We start from the raw sequence: 16,301 nt of genomic DNA on the forward strand, positions 1-16,301 counted from the left end.
AACGCGGTTGTCTGTGAACATGCTGGGTCCAACCCCAATGACTGTGGGTCACTAGATCATCAGCCTCGTGGTGGCCTTTGAGCCTAGGGTTCGGTCCGTTCCGAGGTGGCCAGAGGCTGCCTCACCCACACTCCCCAAGCTGGCTTTACAGCAGGGTCCTTGGCAGGATGCCAGCAGAGGGTGGTGGTGGCGTCAGGTGACAACATGTGCCAGACCAGGGTGTGGCATGCAGGTGCATGGCGCCCCCCAGTGGAGCAGCGTCTGAAGGGGACTTTGGAAAAGGGGAAACGGTCTGGTCACCCTAGAACCCAGAGGCGTACGATTTGGTGGCCAGAATCAGCATCAGTCGCGCCCGTGGTCAGTGTTGATCAACAGCTTCTGCAACAAATCCAAGTATCCTGCTGCTTTTCAAAGCATGAGCAGGTGTGCAAGTGCCAGACATGCTCCTCACACTTGCAGGCGAGGCGTCGGGCACCCACACTGCTCAAGCCGCTTCCCTGAGACAGGCTTGTCGCCACAGGGCCCTTCGGTCACACGCTATGGGGGCCTTCCTTCCCAACAGCAGAAGGGTGCCAGGTAGCACGTGTGCCACCCTTCCGAGACCAAAGCTCCTTGAATGGCCTCTGGCATGAACTCCACAGCCGGGAACTAGGCCCAGAGGCGCTTGTGATCTGCTGACTGAATAATTTAGGGCAGAGTCCACTTGCCTCACTGACCTGCTCACACCCATGTTGCTGGTGAGCAGTCCTATGCTGACCAGTGCCAGCACCTTCTCTGAGCTGAGGTGGGGCCTCTGGACTCTGGAGGCTGCAGGTGTCTACAGCTGACCCCCCACCTGGCACCTCACCTGACCCCCATCTAACCTCCCACCTGACACCCCACCTGACCCCCACCTGGCACTCACCTGGCACCACGCCTGACCCCCCATCCAACCCCCCCACTTGGCACCTCACCTGACCCCCCACCTGGCACCACAGCTAACAGCACACTTGCCGGACTCAGCCTGTGAAGGAGTCTGAACCTGATTTATCTCAGTTGAGCACCTACTGTGTGCAAAGCCTGGGGACATTGCAGAGGAACAGGGACCTGTTTGCAGCCTTGCACGTTCCTCTGCTTGGCTCTCAGAACGTTGGGACTGCAGGGAGTGCCTGGCAGGTCTATGGGAAATTGGGGGAATGCGGGTGCCATGGCTTTTGGGACAGAGCTTCAATTACCTAAAATTTAAGAATCGTGGGTTCATTTTGACCAGAATATTCCACTCGTTTACATTCAGAATGTACTGTGTTTTGGTGGTGGTCTCAGCCCCACAGCTCCACTGATGGCTATGCTCCCTTCCCACACAGCCCCTGCTGGCTCCAGCCCTTTCTCTGGTCTTGTCTCCGGCACGTCCCTCGGGTCCTCTCCTTGGGCTCCTCATACCAGCCGTCCCCCAAGCACCGTCTCTTCTCACCTCCGCACCTGTGCCTGCTGCTCCCGAGAGAAGGGAGGGCTTCCCACAGTCATCCCCCTGGCCCCAGGCTTCCGGGACACTGCATGAGGCTGCCTTGGTGTGACCACGGGACCAGACTTTGGAGTAAAGTGCTCACCTTGTGTGTGCGTCCCGTGTGCCTTTGGGAAGAGTTCACGTGCAGGGAGAAGGTCATGGGAACCCTCTGGTCCTGGCAGGAGGAGAAGCTGGCGCCTTTTCGTATCCCCCTCAGGCCACCACTTCCTCCAGCGGTGGGCAGAGGACTGGGTATCCATTACTGGCCACCGGAGGCCACTCTCCAGACCCCAGACAGAAGCCAGTTCGGCTCAGCTTGTTTCTCGAGGTGTTCAGAGACCTGTGCTTTCTCCTCACTCCTTGCTGGGTCACCCGAGTGACTGCTAGAGGCACAAGTCCCTGCGCCGTGGACTGGGGCATCCACACAAGAGCACGCGATCATTAGGGATGAGTCTGGCTCAGAGAAAAAGAGAACTTCACTGAGATGGCCAACATGGACAGGGTTTTTCTTGACAAGAGCTTGGGGCCACCTGCCTTGATGGCACATCAGCCTCATACCTTCAGACTCAAGGAGCCTGTGGGCAGGCACAGGCATCCTTTTCTGGAAGCTTCCTCCTCAAGGAGGGGAGGGGCGCCCCTGACCAGTGCTGCAGCCTCGTGGTCACCTGTCCGCGCACAGGTCTGTAAAACCTGCCATCCAGGTGTGTGCATGTGAGGGCTGTGGTTGTCAGATAGGAAGCTCTCTCTCCAGGTGGTGGCAAAGGGCCCCAGTCTGGAACGGGCGGGCGGAGGTGAGAGAGAGAGAGAGAAAGAGGCTCCTCAGGGAACAGAAAGCACTAGAGGGACAAGACACGCCCTCCACTTTCAGGCAGACTTTTCTGAGGTCTGACCAACATGAGTGGCAGCGCGGCAGCGGGTTTGCAGGTGTGCACGGCCTCCCGGGCTGCTGTCCTTGGGCGGGTCACGTGAGGGCAGGTGCCCAGCCTGGCCGGGTGTTGGGGGTGAGCACCAGGGGAGCGGGTGCTGGCTCCCTGCTTTCTGTAGGACTGCCACCAACCAGTTTCTTCTGACCGCCTCCAGTGCGAGCAGGGTTCGTGGCCGTACGTTTGTCCTCGGCCAGTTGAAAGTCACCTAGAGTTGTATTCTGAGCACAAAAGAAGGTCAGAGAGAAGAGGCCCAATGATGGTGATCGCCCCCTTTCTCAGGGCCCAGGCTGGACGGGCCCCCACAGCCTTTGTCTCCCAGCTGCGCCCTCGGTGTCTGCTGGAGAGGCCTTTCATTTCGTCATCTGCTTGGCGGGGGGGAGGAGGGGGACGGGTGAGCAGGGCCGTGTACTTGGGGTTGCCCGCCAACCTGGGTCCCCGCTGCTCAGGGCCGCGTGCCGGTGGTTCTTGCCTGGCTGCTGCTGCCGTCTCAGGCAGGGGGCTTCTTTCAGGTCAGGGAGAGCCCTGGGCCACAGCCACTCCCCAAATGCAGGGGCTCCCTGAGACCTGGTGGCAAAGCTCCACGAGGTCAGAAGTTGGGGGGGGGGGTGTCCTTGTAAGGAATCAAGTGGATGCCAAGCAGTGGGGATGAGAGGGTGGGGAGGGCAGCCTCATCCTCCCCGAGGAGTCCACACTGAGGTGGCCTCTCTTTCCCTCCAGAGACTAAGGCAGCTGCCTTCTCTGGTGGACACGTGTCAGAAGGGCCAGCATAGTAGCGGGACGATGTTGGAAAGGGGAGGGGGGTGGCCCTGGGCCTCTGAGTCCTGGATTGCACAGGGCATCCGGCCTCAGGTTTCATGCCACAAGGTGCTTTTGTGTCGGTATTAAGGCAGGTGCCCCCAGAGAGCCACACTTCCCTCCCACCGTCAGCTGGCACACTCCAGCTTAACCAGAAAGGTAAAAACAGTTAAAGCATTTTAGAATTGTTACTGAGTTCTAAATCACATAAAGTATACAACTCCGTGTTGGACAGTCATCTCGTTTCTGGTTTGATTTTTTTTTAATTAATTTTTTTATTTTAAGTGTGTTTCTTTTGAGAGAGAGAGTGAGAAAACCCCAAGCAGGCTCCACACTGTCAGCACAGAGCCCGATGCGGGGCTTGAACCCACGAACCCTGAGATCATTACCTGAGCCGAAGTCAAGAGTCAGACACTTAACCTACTGAGCCACCCAGGTGCCCCTAAAAACCAATTTTTCTGAATACAAAAGGAATATGTTCTTATTGTAGCATGGTTTAAACATTCTGCAAAGCTCCCTCAAAAGTGGCTGTAGGGAGAAGCCAGACTGTCCTGCAGGAGGCGGTGCTCTGGGCCAGCACAGTGAGCCGGTAACACCGGTGATGAGCTTGTGAGCGGCCACTGAGGGGCCATGGACTCAGTAGGTCTGTGCCCTGAACAGCACTGAAGAGCCCTTCTGAGAAAGCCAGAAGACGGCGAGGACCAGTGTCAGCCCGCGCCCCAACAGACCCACTCGCTGCCCACCGAGCCCCGGCCAAGCCACTCCAGAAATGGTCCTGGTAGCTCTTCCTGGGCGGACAAGCACAAAAGTCCAGCGACATTCCTCCTGTCCAGACTTTCCACGAGTCTAAATCAGAGCTTACTGACAGAAGAATCTTGGAAACTGGAGTATGTGTGGCCGACAGGAAAGACAGTGTTCTCGTGTTTCTGAATTTGCCACTTTTCAATAGTGTTCTTTTCTCTACAGGAATTTTACTGAGTTTTCATCTCCCTGACCTCTAAAATATTTACTTTAAGCCTCATACCTTTGCATGAGATGATAAATTATTCTAGTTCGTGGTATCTATGCAGATCAGAAATTGGACCATCCAAACACGGGATAAGCAAATGTAGGAGGAAGAAGTAGATGAGGTGGCTCACGTGTGCCTGGAGGAAACTGCCTGCAGGTCATGTGTGAGCGTCTTTCCCCACGTGAGTTGATCTTTACAGCAGACCTGTGAGAAGTACTTGTGTCTTCCTCTCACAGATAAACCGAGCCCAGCAAGTCAGGAGGCTCACCAGGATGTCAGGGCCAACACACCAGGTCCCCTCTCTGAGCTCGCTCCCTGGGCCCTTAGCTCCAGAGTCGCCCTTCTGAATTACCAACAAGACTGTTTGTCTAGGGTCCGGTGAGGGAGCCCGGCAGGCTGCCCAGTACAAGCTCCCGGCTCCTTACAGGCCCTGGTTCCATTTTGCACCTGGGGACACGAGCATGAGCAAAGCCAGCCTGGGCCCCCAAGGCCGTGCCCAGTCTCTGGGGTTTGGAGACGCACTTAGGATGCCCCTTCCCCCTCAAGTGGTCTCGTGGGGGCAGCTGTAGAGCTGCAGGCCAGGGCCAGGAGCTCTGGTCTTCGCGATAACCGGACCAGGGGCAGATGGGGTGGGAAGGCCCGTGTTCACCTGCCCGCCCCGGGCAGCCTGCCACAGAGACACTCGGCATGTCACTGGGGTGTGGCATTGCTGGGCGACGTTGGGCCTTTGGGGTTTTGATGGCAGGGCAGCCTCAAGTCCTCCGCATCTTGGGGTGGGGGTGAGGAGGGGTGTCCTGCGGGGATGCTGGGAGCAAGGCCCCATACTTCAGGCCTGGGATCAGGCCGTCCAGCGGAGGAGCACATCAGCCCCCCCAGGATAGGACTTGCCTGCCAAAAACAGAGCTCCTTTGGGCTAAAGATGAGTCCTGTGTCTAAGTGATCGGGATAACGTGAGTTCTTTGTTTGTCTTTAGTCATGGGACATTTTTTTCCGAAACACCAATGCTGGAGCGCCCCCAGGCACCGCCTACCAGAGCCCGCTCCCCCTGAGCCCAGGCTCGCTGTCCACCGTGGCCAGAGTGCAGCCCCTGGTGGAAGCCCAGCCCAACGTGGACAAGTTGGTGGAGGACCACCTGGCAGTGCAGTCGCTCATCAGAGCCTACCAGGTAGGGCGCCGGCCGGGCGGTGGCACATCTGTGACACCGGGCGCTCCGCGTGAACTGTCCTATGACTAGCACCCCCCCAACCCTGAGACACACCCTCCCTGCCCGGGGGCCTGGGGAGCACACCTGAGATGTGCCAAGATGGAAGGAGCCAGGACAGTCTGACCCTGTTTGCAGATGTGAACAGCTCCTCATTTCTTCCCATAAGTTGGCAAGAAGAGCTTGTGGGCAGGGAAAGAAGGTCATGGCTAGGAGGTGGGGCGGGGTCCTAGCCACCGGGAGGGAGCAGTGACCAGGCGGGGTGTGCCCCTTCTCAGTCGCCAGTGCCCGGATACGACAAAAGAAAACGAACCCGCAGAGACAGAAACTGAGCCCGCAGACATGTGAGGGTGAAGCAGTGTCCAGGAATGTTCCAGTTGGTGATCAGCACCACTGAAGGGAGTGTCAGGGCAAGTGGGGCTCCCCTGACATTTCTCCACCTGACGGGGAAGAGCCCAGAATTCAAACCTGAGCACCTGTTCTGAGGGTAGCCCCGAGAAGGATAGGAGAAGTCAGGCCTGGAGTGTCCCTCTGGGGGCCCCTAGACACCCGGGGTGTCCCTCCCGAGGTCCCTAAGCACCCAGGGTGTCCCTCTGGGGGTCCTTGGCACCTGGGCTTGCTGCAGTCTCCTCATCCGTGTTCTGTCTCCCAAGAGACGACACGGCTGGGGCAGGTGGTGCAGGGGAGGGTAGTGGGTCCTGGCGAGCAGACGGAGAAACTCCGAGCCAGTGGCCAGCAATGCTCTCCAGCATTGTTCAGTTGAAAGAGGCATATTGAGTGGCTTCTGACTGTCGCCTGCCTCCTGCAGCCTTAGTAATGTCACCTGGTCCCATGTCCCCCCAGCAGCCACCCCTTCACAAAGAGCTAGCACACAATCGTGGGCGAAACAGTCAAGACTTAAAACTGGGAGGGATTTTCTTCCTTCTCTTGCTCCTCGGGCAGTTGGGATCAGATGGGAAGGCCCTGTGCCTCTCGGCGGGCCCGGCTGGGTGTAGGGCAGACCCCCAGTGGCCACTGCCCCCCCCAACTCTGGGCCAGCACCTGCTCATCCCCTCTCAGGGTGCAGAGGTGCTGAACTGTGTGGCTTCACGTGGGAGTGAGCACCCAGCATGTCCCGCTCCACTTACCCAGGGGGCAGCAGGGCTCCCCAAAACTAATCTCTGAACCGCCAGGTTCATCCGTGAGCACAAGCGTGCTTCACGATGATGACTAATCTTGTTGTTTTGGGTTCAGGTTGGACCAGGTGTAACATCCCCCACAGCCCGGGTCCTGCTAACGCCTGCCTGTGTTATTGCTTCCAGGTCAGGGGTCACCACATTGCAAAGCTTGATCCTCTCGGCATTAGTTGTGTAAATTTTGATGGTGCTCCGGTAACTGTGTCTTCAAACGTGGGTGAGAATGCGTCTGTAAACGCTAATTTTAATGTAATTTTACTTTTTTTTACCCCTTCCCTCTTTTTTTTCTCCTGTCCTCTTGTGTGTGACCCCTCCCTCGCTGGCCCGCTCGTAGATACGAGGGCACCATGTAGCGCAGCTGGACCCCCTGGGAATTTTGGATGCTGACCTGGACTCCTCCGTGCCCGCTGACATTATCTCATCCACAGACAAACTTGGTGAGGGTCTGGGGGCGGCCAGCGCCGCGCCGCCGCCCGGTGTCACATCTGTGGCAGCCAGGGTGTCTTCAGGCACCAGGGAGAGACTCTGAAGTTTCCTTCGTTCTGATCACTCAATATTTAGTGCGTTTGGGACGAGTTACGTTTATCCCAGCTTTTCAGCCAGACAGTGTGAGCTCAATTGTCTGGGTCTCAAAATTGGAGAGTAAAATTTGGGGCAGAAAAGGTTTGTGGCACAGAGGAAAAGATGGCCTCGCTGGGCAGGCAGGTCAGAAGACATGCCGGAGGCCAGCTCTGCCGGCTGGGTGTCCAGATCCCGGTGCAGTGCGGCCTCCACCCCTCCAGGGACTCTTCTTGGGGCCATGGGCACGCGCTGTGCTCCTGGGCACGAGACATGGCTGCCTGTAGCGGGCGGGTCCGTTCTGTGCGCTGGCTGTCAATCCGTAAATGCTGGTGATCACACCGAGGAAACTTTGGAAGGTGTCCTGGCGTGCAGGGAGGCGTGTGTGTGGCGCTCGGGCACTTGCTGTCACGCGTCCCCACCCTTCCTTTGCCACCGCGCAGCACAGGGCGCTGGGTTCACCCTGCAGCTGCTTCCTCCAGTTAATCTGCTCTTGGTCACTGTGCCACTAACCTGTGCTGAGACGTGACTGATCTCGAAATGGCCAGGCGTCCACAGACACACCGTGCATGCTACTAAAACTGACAATTGCCTACCTGCCTAACACTGCCCTATCGGGGGGACGGAACCCACCTCCTCGAGTAACGGTCTCCCGCACCGTAGTGTCCCGGCACCCCGTAGGCTAGGTTTCAGACCGAATCGCTGCTGTCTCCACTGGAGAAACGCTGCTGGGGGTGCAGGGCTTCCTCCCTTTCCTCTCCACCCTGCAGCACTCAGGCCCTACTCTACCAATGCTTGCCTGTCCTGAAGCCCTGGCTGGCGCCTCCACTCCTCCCCAGGGAGTCCCCTCCAGGTGTGGAAGGCAGGCGAGCCGCCCGGGGCCAGCTGGGGGCCTGGGGCCTCTCTCCCAGAGACCAGTGAGGGCCTCGGAGGCTAGTGTTCCCAGACGCGGGAGGTGGGGGCTGCCATCTCCCACCTGACACTGCATCCTGTCTGGGGGCATCCGTGCTGGCAGGGTGCTTGGTATTAAAGTGGACCTTTCCTGCTGGTTCTGGGCTCTCATTAGCACTGCAGGGAGGGGGGCGCGCAGCTCTGCTCTGCCCCATGTGAGGCTGGTCAGGCCAGGACCCAGCTGCATCCTGCGGGCTCCGGCACAGGATGCTTACAGGTCCCCTGGCTGGTCTGTGCAGGGTGGGAAGCCTGTGGACTCTTCGGTGTCTGTTCACAGCACTGGCCCGGGGCAGAGGTGGGGGTCGGGGCAGGGCTTGCATCATGCTTTCCAGTTCTTTCTGGGCTGCTGTGGCCTCCCCTTAATATTCCATCTTAGAATAGTGTCCCTGGGCATTTGTGCTTGTGTGAAGTTGAGCGTCAGCACGGAATAGTTGTGCTGAGTTCTTGCTTTACGTGCAAACACTGGAAATAAATCTTCAGGAATGTCAGTTTGGCACGTGCAGGTCTTCAGGAAAACAGCCCGTCCAGCCTGACTGCTGCTCATGGACCCAGACACAGGCGCTAACGTGCCCATGGTCTCCTCTGGGCTACGGGCCTGGCCTCAGCACCAGCCCCCTTGGTGGGAGCGGCTGTGCACCTCCATCTCCTCATTCGTGAGGCTGTTGCAGAATTAGATAAACTCGTTAGAATGCTGCCTGGAGCTTCCTGAGCTCCGTGGGAGTATGAGCTAGTGCAGTGCTTAGCAGTCTTCTGACGTAAGTAGCTGTCAGACCTCGTGGTCACAATGAGAGCAACTGAGTGGGCAGGCAGCCTGGGGTCACACCGGAGTCAGGAGTGGTGAGGGAGCCCAGAGCCACAGCCGGAGTAGGGTGGCCTGCACGTTCCACGTGGAGGTCTTGGGGACGCACCACCCAGTCACGCGGCAGCTTCCCTGGGCCTGGGACCCTCTCGCACCTCCTCCAGGCTGACCTCTCCTTGTGGAGGTGAGCACAATTTGTCCATTCTCTTATGGGGAAACCGAGGCTGGGGAGAAGCTCGCTCCACACGTTTGAGAGTACGTTCTGCTGAAGAATCACGTGGGAGGGGGCACAGCGCTGGGCAGGCGTGGGCCCCGGAGGCAGACAGCACGCAGTGTCCCGTGCTGAACTCGTGTGTGGTGCCGGCATGGCTCGTGTCCACTCAGAGTTGTTTTTTTATTTTAAAGAAAGTGGATTATGTGAAATAGTTTCCACGAAGCTCTTGCCCCTTGGCCAGTATTGAGAAGGGGAAATGCTGGCCTAGGGTCTGTACCCTACCGTCTCGTGCCTTCCAGCACCTGAATAAACAGATACCAGTAGCCAGGCTCATACCCGTCCCAGCAGGCTCTGTGGCCAGCAGTGCTCCTGGACAGCCAGGGCTCCAGGGTTATGCCGGATGTGGCGCACACAACACCGCCAGTGTGGCAGGAACGTTGTTGAGGACATGATTATTTTAACTACGATTTTAAATTTACACTAATGTTGGTACAGTTTCTGAATGAGGCCACAGTTGGGTAGGTGATTACTGGGAACGGGGCACCTTTTCCCACCTTTTGCGGGGAGCCAGGTGTCCCAGGTGGGCCCCAGTAACGCATCTTCATCTGTGTCAAGTTGTACCGTCAACCCCACGTCTGTGGAGGAGAGTCCGGAGCGCTGACCTGAGATGCCCCGGCACACGCTCCACCTTGAACCCCAGGGGAGACCGTGGGGGGGTGCAGACAGGATTGGGTTTCCTAGTGAGACCTCTTCTGCTTGGTGGGAAAGATGGATCAGGGTGTGACGGATGGAAAGGTCTAGATAGAGAGTCCTGTGGCGACGGGGCATTGCCATCTTCGCTACGGACTGTGGACGCAGCCACATTGCCTCGCCTGTGTGCGGTTCTGCCTTGGTGTGAGATTTAAACACAATTAAAGGGGGCCCGAGACAAAATCTGTAAAGAGCAGGGAAGAACCTCATGGCGCTGCTCCTGTTTGCCACCATTGTTCACATTTGAGTTCAGTGCAGGGCTGGGGTGGGGCGGGGGGGACGTGGCTGGAGCCCCCTCGAGCTCAGCTCCAGACCTGCACAGGAAAATTGGTGTGACACTGAAGCCTGCCCCGTGAGCGCTTTGGCTCCCTGCGCGTTTGCACAGAAGCGTTCACACTGTGAGTGTGCAGTGGAGCACTGTGAGTAAAGGCCACGTGCGCACCTTAGTTCGGAATACCTTATGCTGAAAAGTGCCGTCCGGCCTTCCTCACATCCAGACCACAGTCACAGTGGAAAGTTGGAAACGGTGAGAATCACCATGTGACACAGAGACAGGGAGTGCACAAATACGGTTGGACAAACAGGGCCCATAGACTTGCTGGTGCAAGGTTGCCACAAATGTGTCAACTTCTAAAATTTGTTAGACGGATCCTGTCTGTGAAGTCCAACAACGGGAGGTATGTCTGCAGTTACAGAGCCAAGTCAGAAGTGCAAGATCACGGCAGCATTGATGCTTGAGTGCATTAGTGGGGGACAGGACCTCCCTGCCCGTCCTCCTGGTCCTCCCCACCTGCTCCAGCGATGGGGCCTCCCTGCCCGTCCTCCTGGTCCTCCCCACCTGCTCCAGCAATGGGGCCTCTCTGCCCATCCTCCTGGTCCTCCTGGTCCTCCCCACCTGCTCCAGTAATGGGGCTTCCCTGCCCATCCTCCTGGTCCTCCCCACCTGCTCCAGCGATGGGGCCTCCCTGCCCATACTCCTGTTCCTCCTGGTCCTCCCCACCTGCTCCAGCAATGGGGCCTCTCTGCCCATCCTCCTGGTCCTCTTGGTCCTCCCCACCTGCTCCACCAGTCCACATCCCCCAGGGCCAGTTGTGCTCCCTTGATGGCCGGGGAGAATAACTAAAATAGAGTTGATTTTTTAGTCAACTTTCCTAATTTCAGAACAACAGAGAACAATTCACTTAACGTTTAGGGACTGCCATGTGTGGCGTGTGGAGCCACCAGACACCCGAGTGAAGAGCTGGGAATCAGGCTGGAGTCAAGCCAGGGCCACAGGGGCCGTGCCCTGCAGAGGTGTCCTGCTGGACGCCCCGGGGCACCATGGCTGAATCCCAGCCTCTCTACGTCCAGCGTGGTGTCACGTGTGGATAGCTAGGGCCCCTATGCACTTTCTGTAAATGACAACCAGAATGCCGCTGCCCCTCCACTCACCTTCAGCTGGTGTCTTTGTTCACGTTTTATTTTAATTTTTTTTTTTTTTTTATTTATTTTTGGGACAGAGAGAGACATAGCATGAACGGGGGAGGGGCAGAGAGAGAGGGAGACACAGAAACGGAAACAGGCTCCAGGCTCCGAGCCATCAGCCCAGAGCCTGACGCGGGGCTCGAACTCACGGACCGCGAGATCGTGACCTGACCGCGAGATCGTGACCTGGCTGAAGTCGGACGCTTAACCGACTGCGCCACCCAGGCGCCCCTGTTCACGTTTTATTTTAAAAAGACAAAGAAGTACAGATGAAACTGAACACGTCCACATAACCAGTACAGAGTGAACAAATGTAAACATTTCAGGACATTTCGTGTGTTGCCTGTAGATTGTTAACAGATGTGGCTCCCTACATTTCCCTGTTGGGTGGGGGTGGCCGCCTGGTGTGGTCCTGTGTCTTAATTCTGAGGATAGAAGGAGAAAAATGAAGATTCTTTATTCTTGCCCAAGCCGAGTATCCGCACTTCTGTGCAGAACTCGACGATCTGTTGTCTTAAGAGCCACCGGCTCTGTGGTCTTTGCTGGGTGCTGCTGTCCCTGTGGGTGGGGAGGGGGGCTTACCACCCAGAGCAGGGGTCCTGCCTGCCCTGCCTCAGAGTTTTCACTCTCAGCCCCCAAGACGGCATCCACTGGCCTTCCTCTGCACTCCCAGGGCAGGGACCAGCTGCAGTGACCGTCAGGCCTGGGTGCCCCGCTGCCACGAACCTCCCCAGGCTCATGCCCCCTGCTGGGTGACCAGGGTCAGAAAGGTGCTCTGTGCATCCAGACGAACGTGTGGGTTTTCGCCAGTGGCCTGGAAAGCGCCAGGAACGGTACAAGCACTGAAAAGCTTGCAGCGGGAGCCATGTGTAGGCCCCCTGGGTGGTTCTCTGCAGCTGGGCTCCCCCCCAGCTCTGCCGTCTAGCCAAGGGGGGGGGACCGAGGACCTGCATGTGTCCTCTAGGACCCATCAGAGTCTGGAGGTGTAGGTCTGGTCTGTTGCCTGGTGTTCCGGATTCTGAGGACGGTATGCTAGACATTAGGCCTTCTCCTTTTCTGTTCCCAAAGCCAGCTGGGTTGGGTGGGTCTGACGTCCCAGGAGAGGCCTGTGTCAGCTGCTTCTTCCAGACAGGACGGGACGGGTCGGGAGAATGTCTTGCCGCTACTGCGGTGGCTGGCCCACATCCCTCCCTCAGGATCCCCTCACTCCTGCTCTTCCTGAGAGGTTTCCACACTTACCCCAGCAGCTCTCAGCCCCCAAGCCCCACCCTGTTCCCTTTTGGTGTCTGTCTGTGTGACGGTGTCTGTGTTCCCCGTGACCATGGTGACGGTGCAGGGTTGGGGTGTCTGGGTCCTCAACTAACTCTTGCTGTCTTTTTCCTCCTGCGCTCACCCACGCCACCTCACTCTGCCTCTCAGACCTTGCAGTTTTCAAGGAACGACTCCGAATGCTAACCGTAGGAGGTAGGAAAACAACGAGCCTCTCCCCTTTCTTGAGCTGAGGACTTCATTTCAGCAGGATGTGCAACTTTTCCCAGCATGCCATTTGGGGAAAGTTGACTGTTGATTGTCCCGTCATTCGGCTGTCACCCAGCAGGGGGAGCCACTTCTGTGTCGTCTCTGTCCCTGTCCATTTTCACCTCCTGGAGTTTGTGGCCGCTGCTTCGCTGGGCTTGTCCGGTGCAGATGGCCTGTGGCTCCTGCCGGGGCCGGCGGGGCCTGACGCCACACAATGTTGTGCATGTCGGCTCCTCCTCACCACCTTCCGTGCTGTGCCTTCCACGGGGCTCTGGATTCTTTCAGATTCTGCTTCCCGGGCATTTTGGACAAGGTCTCTCTTTGATCTTCCCGTGTGTGAAGGACACCTGAAGTACTGTAAACACGTACTTCATCGAGTAAGGAATCCTCAGTGACCTGTGCTTCTGGGCAAAGCGCCTTTGAGGAATCCAGAGTGAGGTGCTGGGGGCCATCTGCCTGTCGTCATCCCCCCCACCCCCCACCAGTGGCCAGTCTTACCCATGCCAGCTGGAGCTCAGAGGGTCTCTTTTTCCTCCATTGTCCCATAGCTGTGACTCTTATCCTGATTGCACTTGTGAGATCGCTGTAGATTCACAGCAGCTCTAAGAGTTCACAGGGGTCCCCCGTGCCAGTGTGGCCACACGTCACCTCGGGTCCTTCCTGCTGCCCTTCTCAGCCCCAACTGCTTCCCCTCAATCCCACCCTGTGGAACCCCTGGCAGCCACCACCCTGATCTCCATTTCTGTGATTCATCATTTCAGGGTGTTATGCAAATGCAGTCATAATACGTCGCATTTTGGATTTGGCATTTTTCAGTCAACGTGAATTTTCTAGGTTTGATCCAGGCCACTCTGTCACTCCAGCTTGTCCCTCCTTGCTGAGCGGCACCCCTTGCCGTGGGCTCTCACCGTTGTGTCCACTCCTTACTCATTAAGGGACCTTCACGTGGTTCCCATTCTTTGGCTCATAGAGTCTTTTGAGAGGCAAATTTTTAAATTCTGATGAGGTCTGGTTTGTCAGTTTTCCCTTTGATGGATTGTGCTTTCGTTGCCAAGCCTACGAACCTGAAGATTGTCTCCTGTGTATTTTTCTAGTGGTTTTTCTAGGTTTGCATTTTACATTTAAATCTGAAAAAAGGCTTGTCTGCGTTTACAGAGCGACTTGCTGACATTTTGGTAACGATGGTGCTAAACCTACAGCTTGGTTAAAGAGATTTTCTGTCTTTACTCCATTGCCTCCCAGTCCATGAATGTTGTATGCCTCTCCATTTATGTAGATCTTTTTTGATTTCTTTCATCAGCTTTTTGTAGTTTTCAGCTTACCAGTTCTGTATGTGTTGTGTTAGATTTATACCCAAGACTTTTTTTCTTGTTAATGTTAGTGTCTACATATCATTACCAATATCTAGAAATAGAATTGATTTTTGCATTTATGTTGTATCCTGTGGCCTTTCTGAGCTCGCTTATTCTGGGACTTTTTTTTTTTTTTTTTTTTTTTTTTTTTTTGTAGAGTATTTAGGATTTTCTGTGTAGATAATCATGTCACCTGACAATAGGAACAATTATTTCTTCCTTTCCAATCCGTGTGTCTTTTATTTCCTTTTCGTGCCTAATTGCCCTAGCTAGAACTTAGAGCACTGTGTTGAGTAAGAGTGCTGAGAATGTACATATTTGCCTTGTTTCTGGTCTTAGGGGGAAAGCCTTCAGTCTTTCATCACCAAGTATAATATTAGCCACGGATTTTTTTGTAGATGCTCTTTATCAAGTTGAGGAAGTTCCTTTCTATTCCTATTTTTGCTTATTGTTATTTATGAGGAAGAGTGAAAATTTTCTGTATCTGTTGATACAATCGTATGATTTTTCTTCTTTAACCTGAGAGTATGGTAGATTACATTGATTGATTTTCAAATATTGAACCCAGCATGCATTGCTAGAACAAACTTCTCTTGGTTATAATTTTTTATACATATTCCTGCAACTGTGCATTTCTTGTATTCGTATTAATGAGGGAGATTCGTCTGTAATTTTCTTTTTCAGCTGTCTTTGTCTGCTCTTTGTGTCAGGGTAATTCTAGCCTCATAAAATGAGGTGTTTTTTTTTTTTTTTTTTCTTTTCTTTTCTGTTTTCTGTTTTGGAAGAGATTGCATATATTGGCGTTCATTCTTTTTTAAACATTCGGTAGAGGGGCACCTGGGTGGCCCAGTGGGTTAAGCATCTGACTCTTGATTTCAGCTCAGGTCATGATCTCCCAGTTCGTGGAATCGAGCCCCATATCAGGCTCTGCACTGACAGCTCGGAACCTGATTGGGATTCTCTCTCCCCTCTCTCTCAAAAATAAATAAACATTTTTTAAAAGTGCTTAAACATTTTCTAGAATTCTCAAAAAAAACCATCGGGTTTGGAGATTTCTTTTTCAGAAACTTTTTATTTATGAATTCAATATCCTTAATAGTGGTAGAGATATTGCAAATTATCTGTTTCATATCAGGTGAGTAATGCAGTTTGTATTGTTCTAGAACTGGTTCATTTCATATGAGTTGTCAAGTATACATTGTACATGTATAGAGTTGTTCGTAGTATTCCCTAAGTATCTTTTTTATTTCTGCAGGGTCTGTATTGATAGCCGCTTTTATTCCTGATATTGGTAATTTCTGTCTTTTTCTTTGTTAGTCTTATTAAAGGTTTGTCAGTGCTATTGATCTTTTCAAATTTTTTTTTTTTCAACGTTTTTTATTTATTTTTGGGACAGAGAGAGACAGAGCATGAACAGGGGAGGGGCAGAGAGAGAGGGAGACAAAGAATCGGAAACAGGCTCCAGGCTCCGAGCCATCAGCCCAGAGCCTGATGCGGGGCTCGAACTCACAGACCGCGAGATCGTGACCTGGCTGAAGTCGGAGGCTTAACCGACTGCGCCACCCAGGCGCCCCTATTGATCTTTTCAAAGAACCAGCTTCTTGTTGCACTGATTCTTCTCTGTTGTTTGCTATTTTCAATTTCAGTTGATTTCAATTGATTTCTTTTATCTTTATTTCCTTCTGCTTTCTGTGTGGGGTTTCCCCCCTCCTTTTCTAGGTTCTTGTGGTTGGAGCTTATATTACTGACTTAAGACTTTTTCTCTCTTTAATGTGTGTGTTTACTACTATAAATTTAGCTGTCCCACAATATGTTGTATTTCTTTTTCATTCAGGTCATTGTATTGATACCCTTTAATACTTCTTCTGTGCTCTGTGGATTATTTAGGGTCATGTTGTTTCATTTCCAATAATTTGGAGACATTCCTTTTGTCTTTTTGTTACTGATTTCTAATTTGACTCATTTGTGGTTAGAGGGTGCACTCTGTTCAATTCCGCTAAACTTGTTGAGGATTTTTTATGGCCCAGGGTGTTGTCTGTCTTGAGTTCCATGGGCACTTAGAAAGAACGTGTGTCCTGCTACTGATAGGTGAAATGTCCTGTCAGT

The 16,301-nt window shown here is 54.4% G+C and overlaps 1 protein-coding gene across 5 annotated transcripts in view; it reads left to right on the forward strand.

Moving 5' to 3' along the window:
• Positions 1-16,301, forward strand: part of OGDH (oxoglutarate dehydrogenase) — a 66,706-nt gene that overhangs the window by 21,196 nt on the left and 29,209 nt on the right. For 2 of the 5 annotated variants that reach the window (XM_078442634.2, XM_078442635.2), the window contains exons 3-5: positions 5,187-5,378; positions 6,924-7,026; positions 12,745-12,789. In XM_078442634.2, coding sequence (XP_078298760.1) covers positions 5,187-5,378; positions 6,924-7,026; positions 12,745-12,789 — 340 coding nt within the window. Of the gene's footprint in view, positions 1-5,186; positions 5,379-6,715; positions 6,807-6,923; positions 7,027-12,744; positions 12,790-16,301 lie in introns of all 5 variants that reach the window. The other 3 variants (XM_078442636.2, XM_078442638.2, XM_078442637.2) reach the window with 3 other exon arrangements.

The sequence above is a fragment of the Panthera onca genome, chromosome A2 (assembly GCF_046562875.1).
Source record: "Panthera onca isolate mPanOnc1 chromosome A2, mPanOnc1 haplotype 2, whole genome shotgun sequence".
Taxonomy (NCBI): Eukaryota; Metazoa; Chordata; class Mammalia; order Carnivora; family Felidae; genus Panthera; species Panthera onca.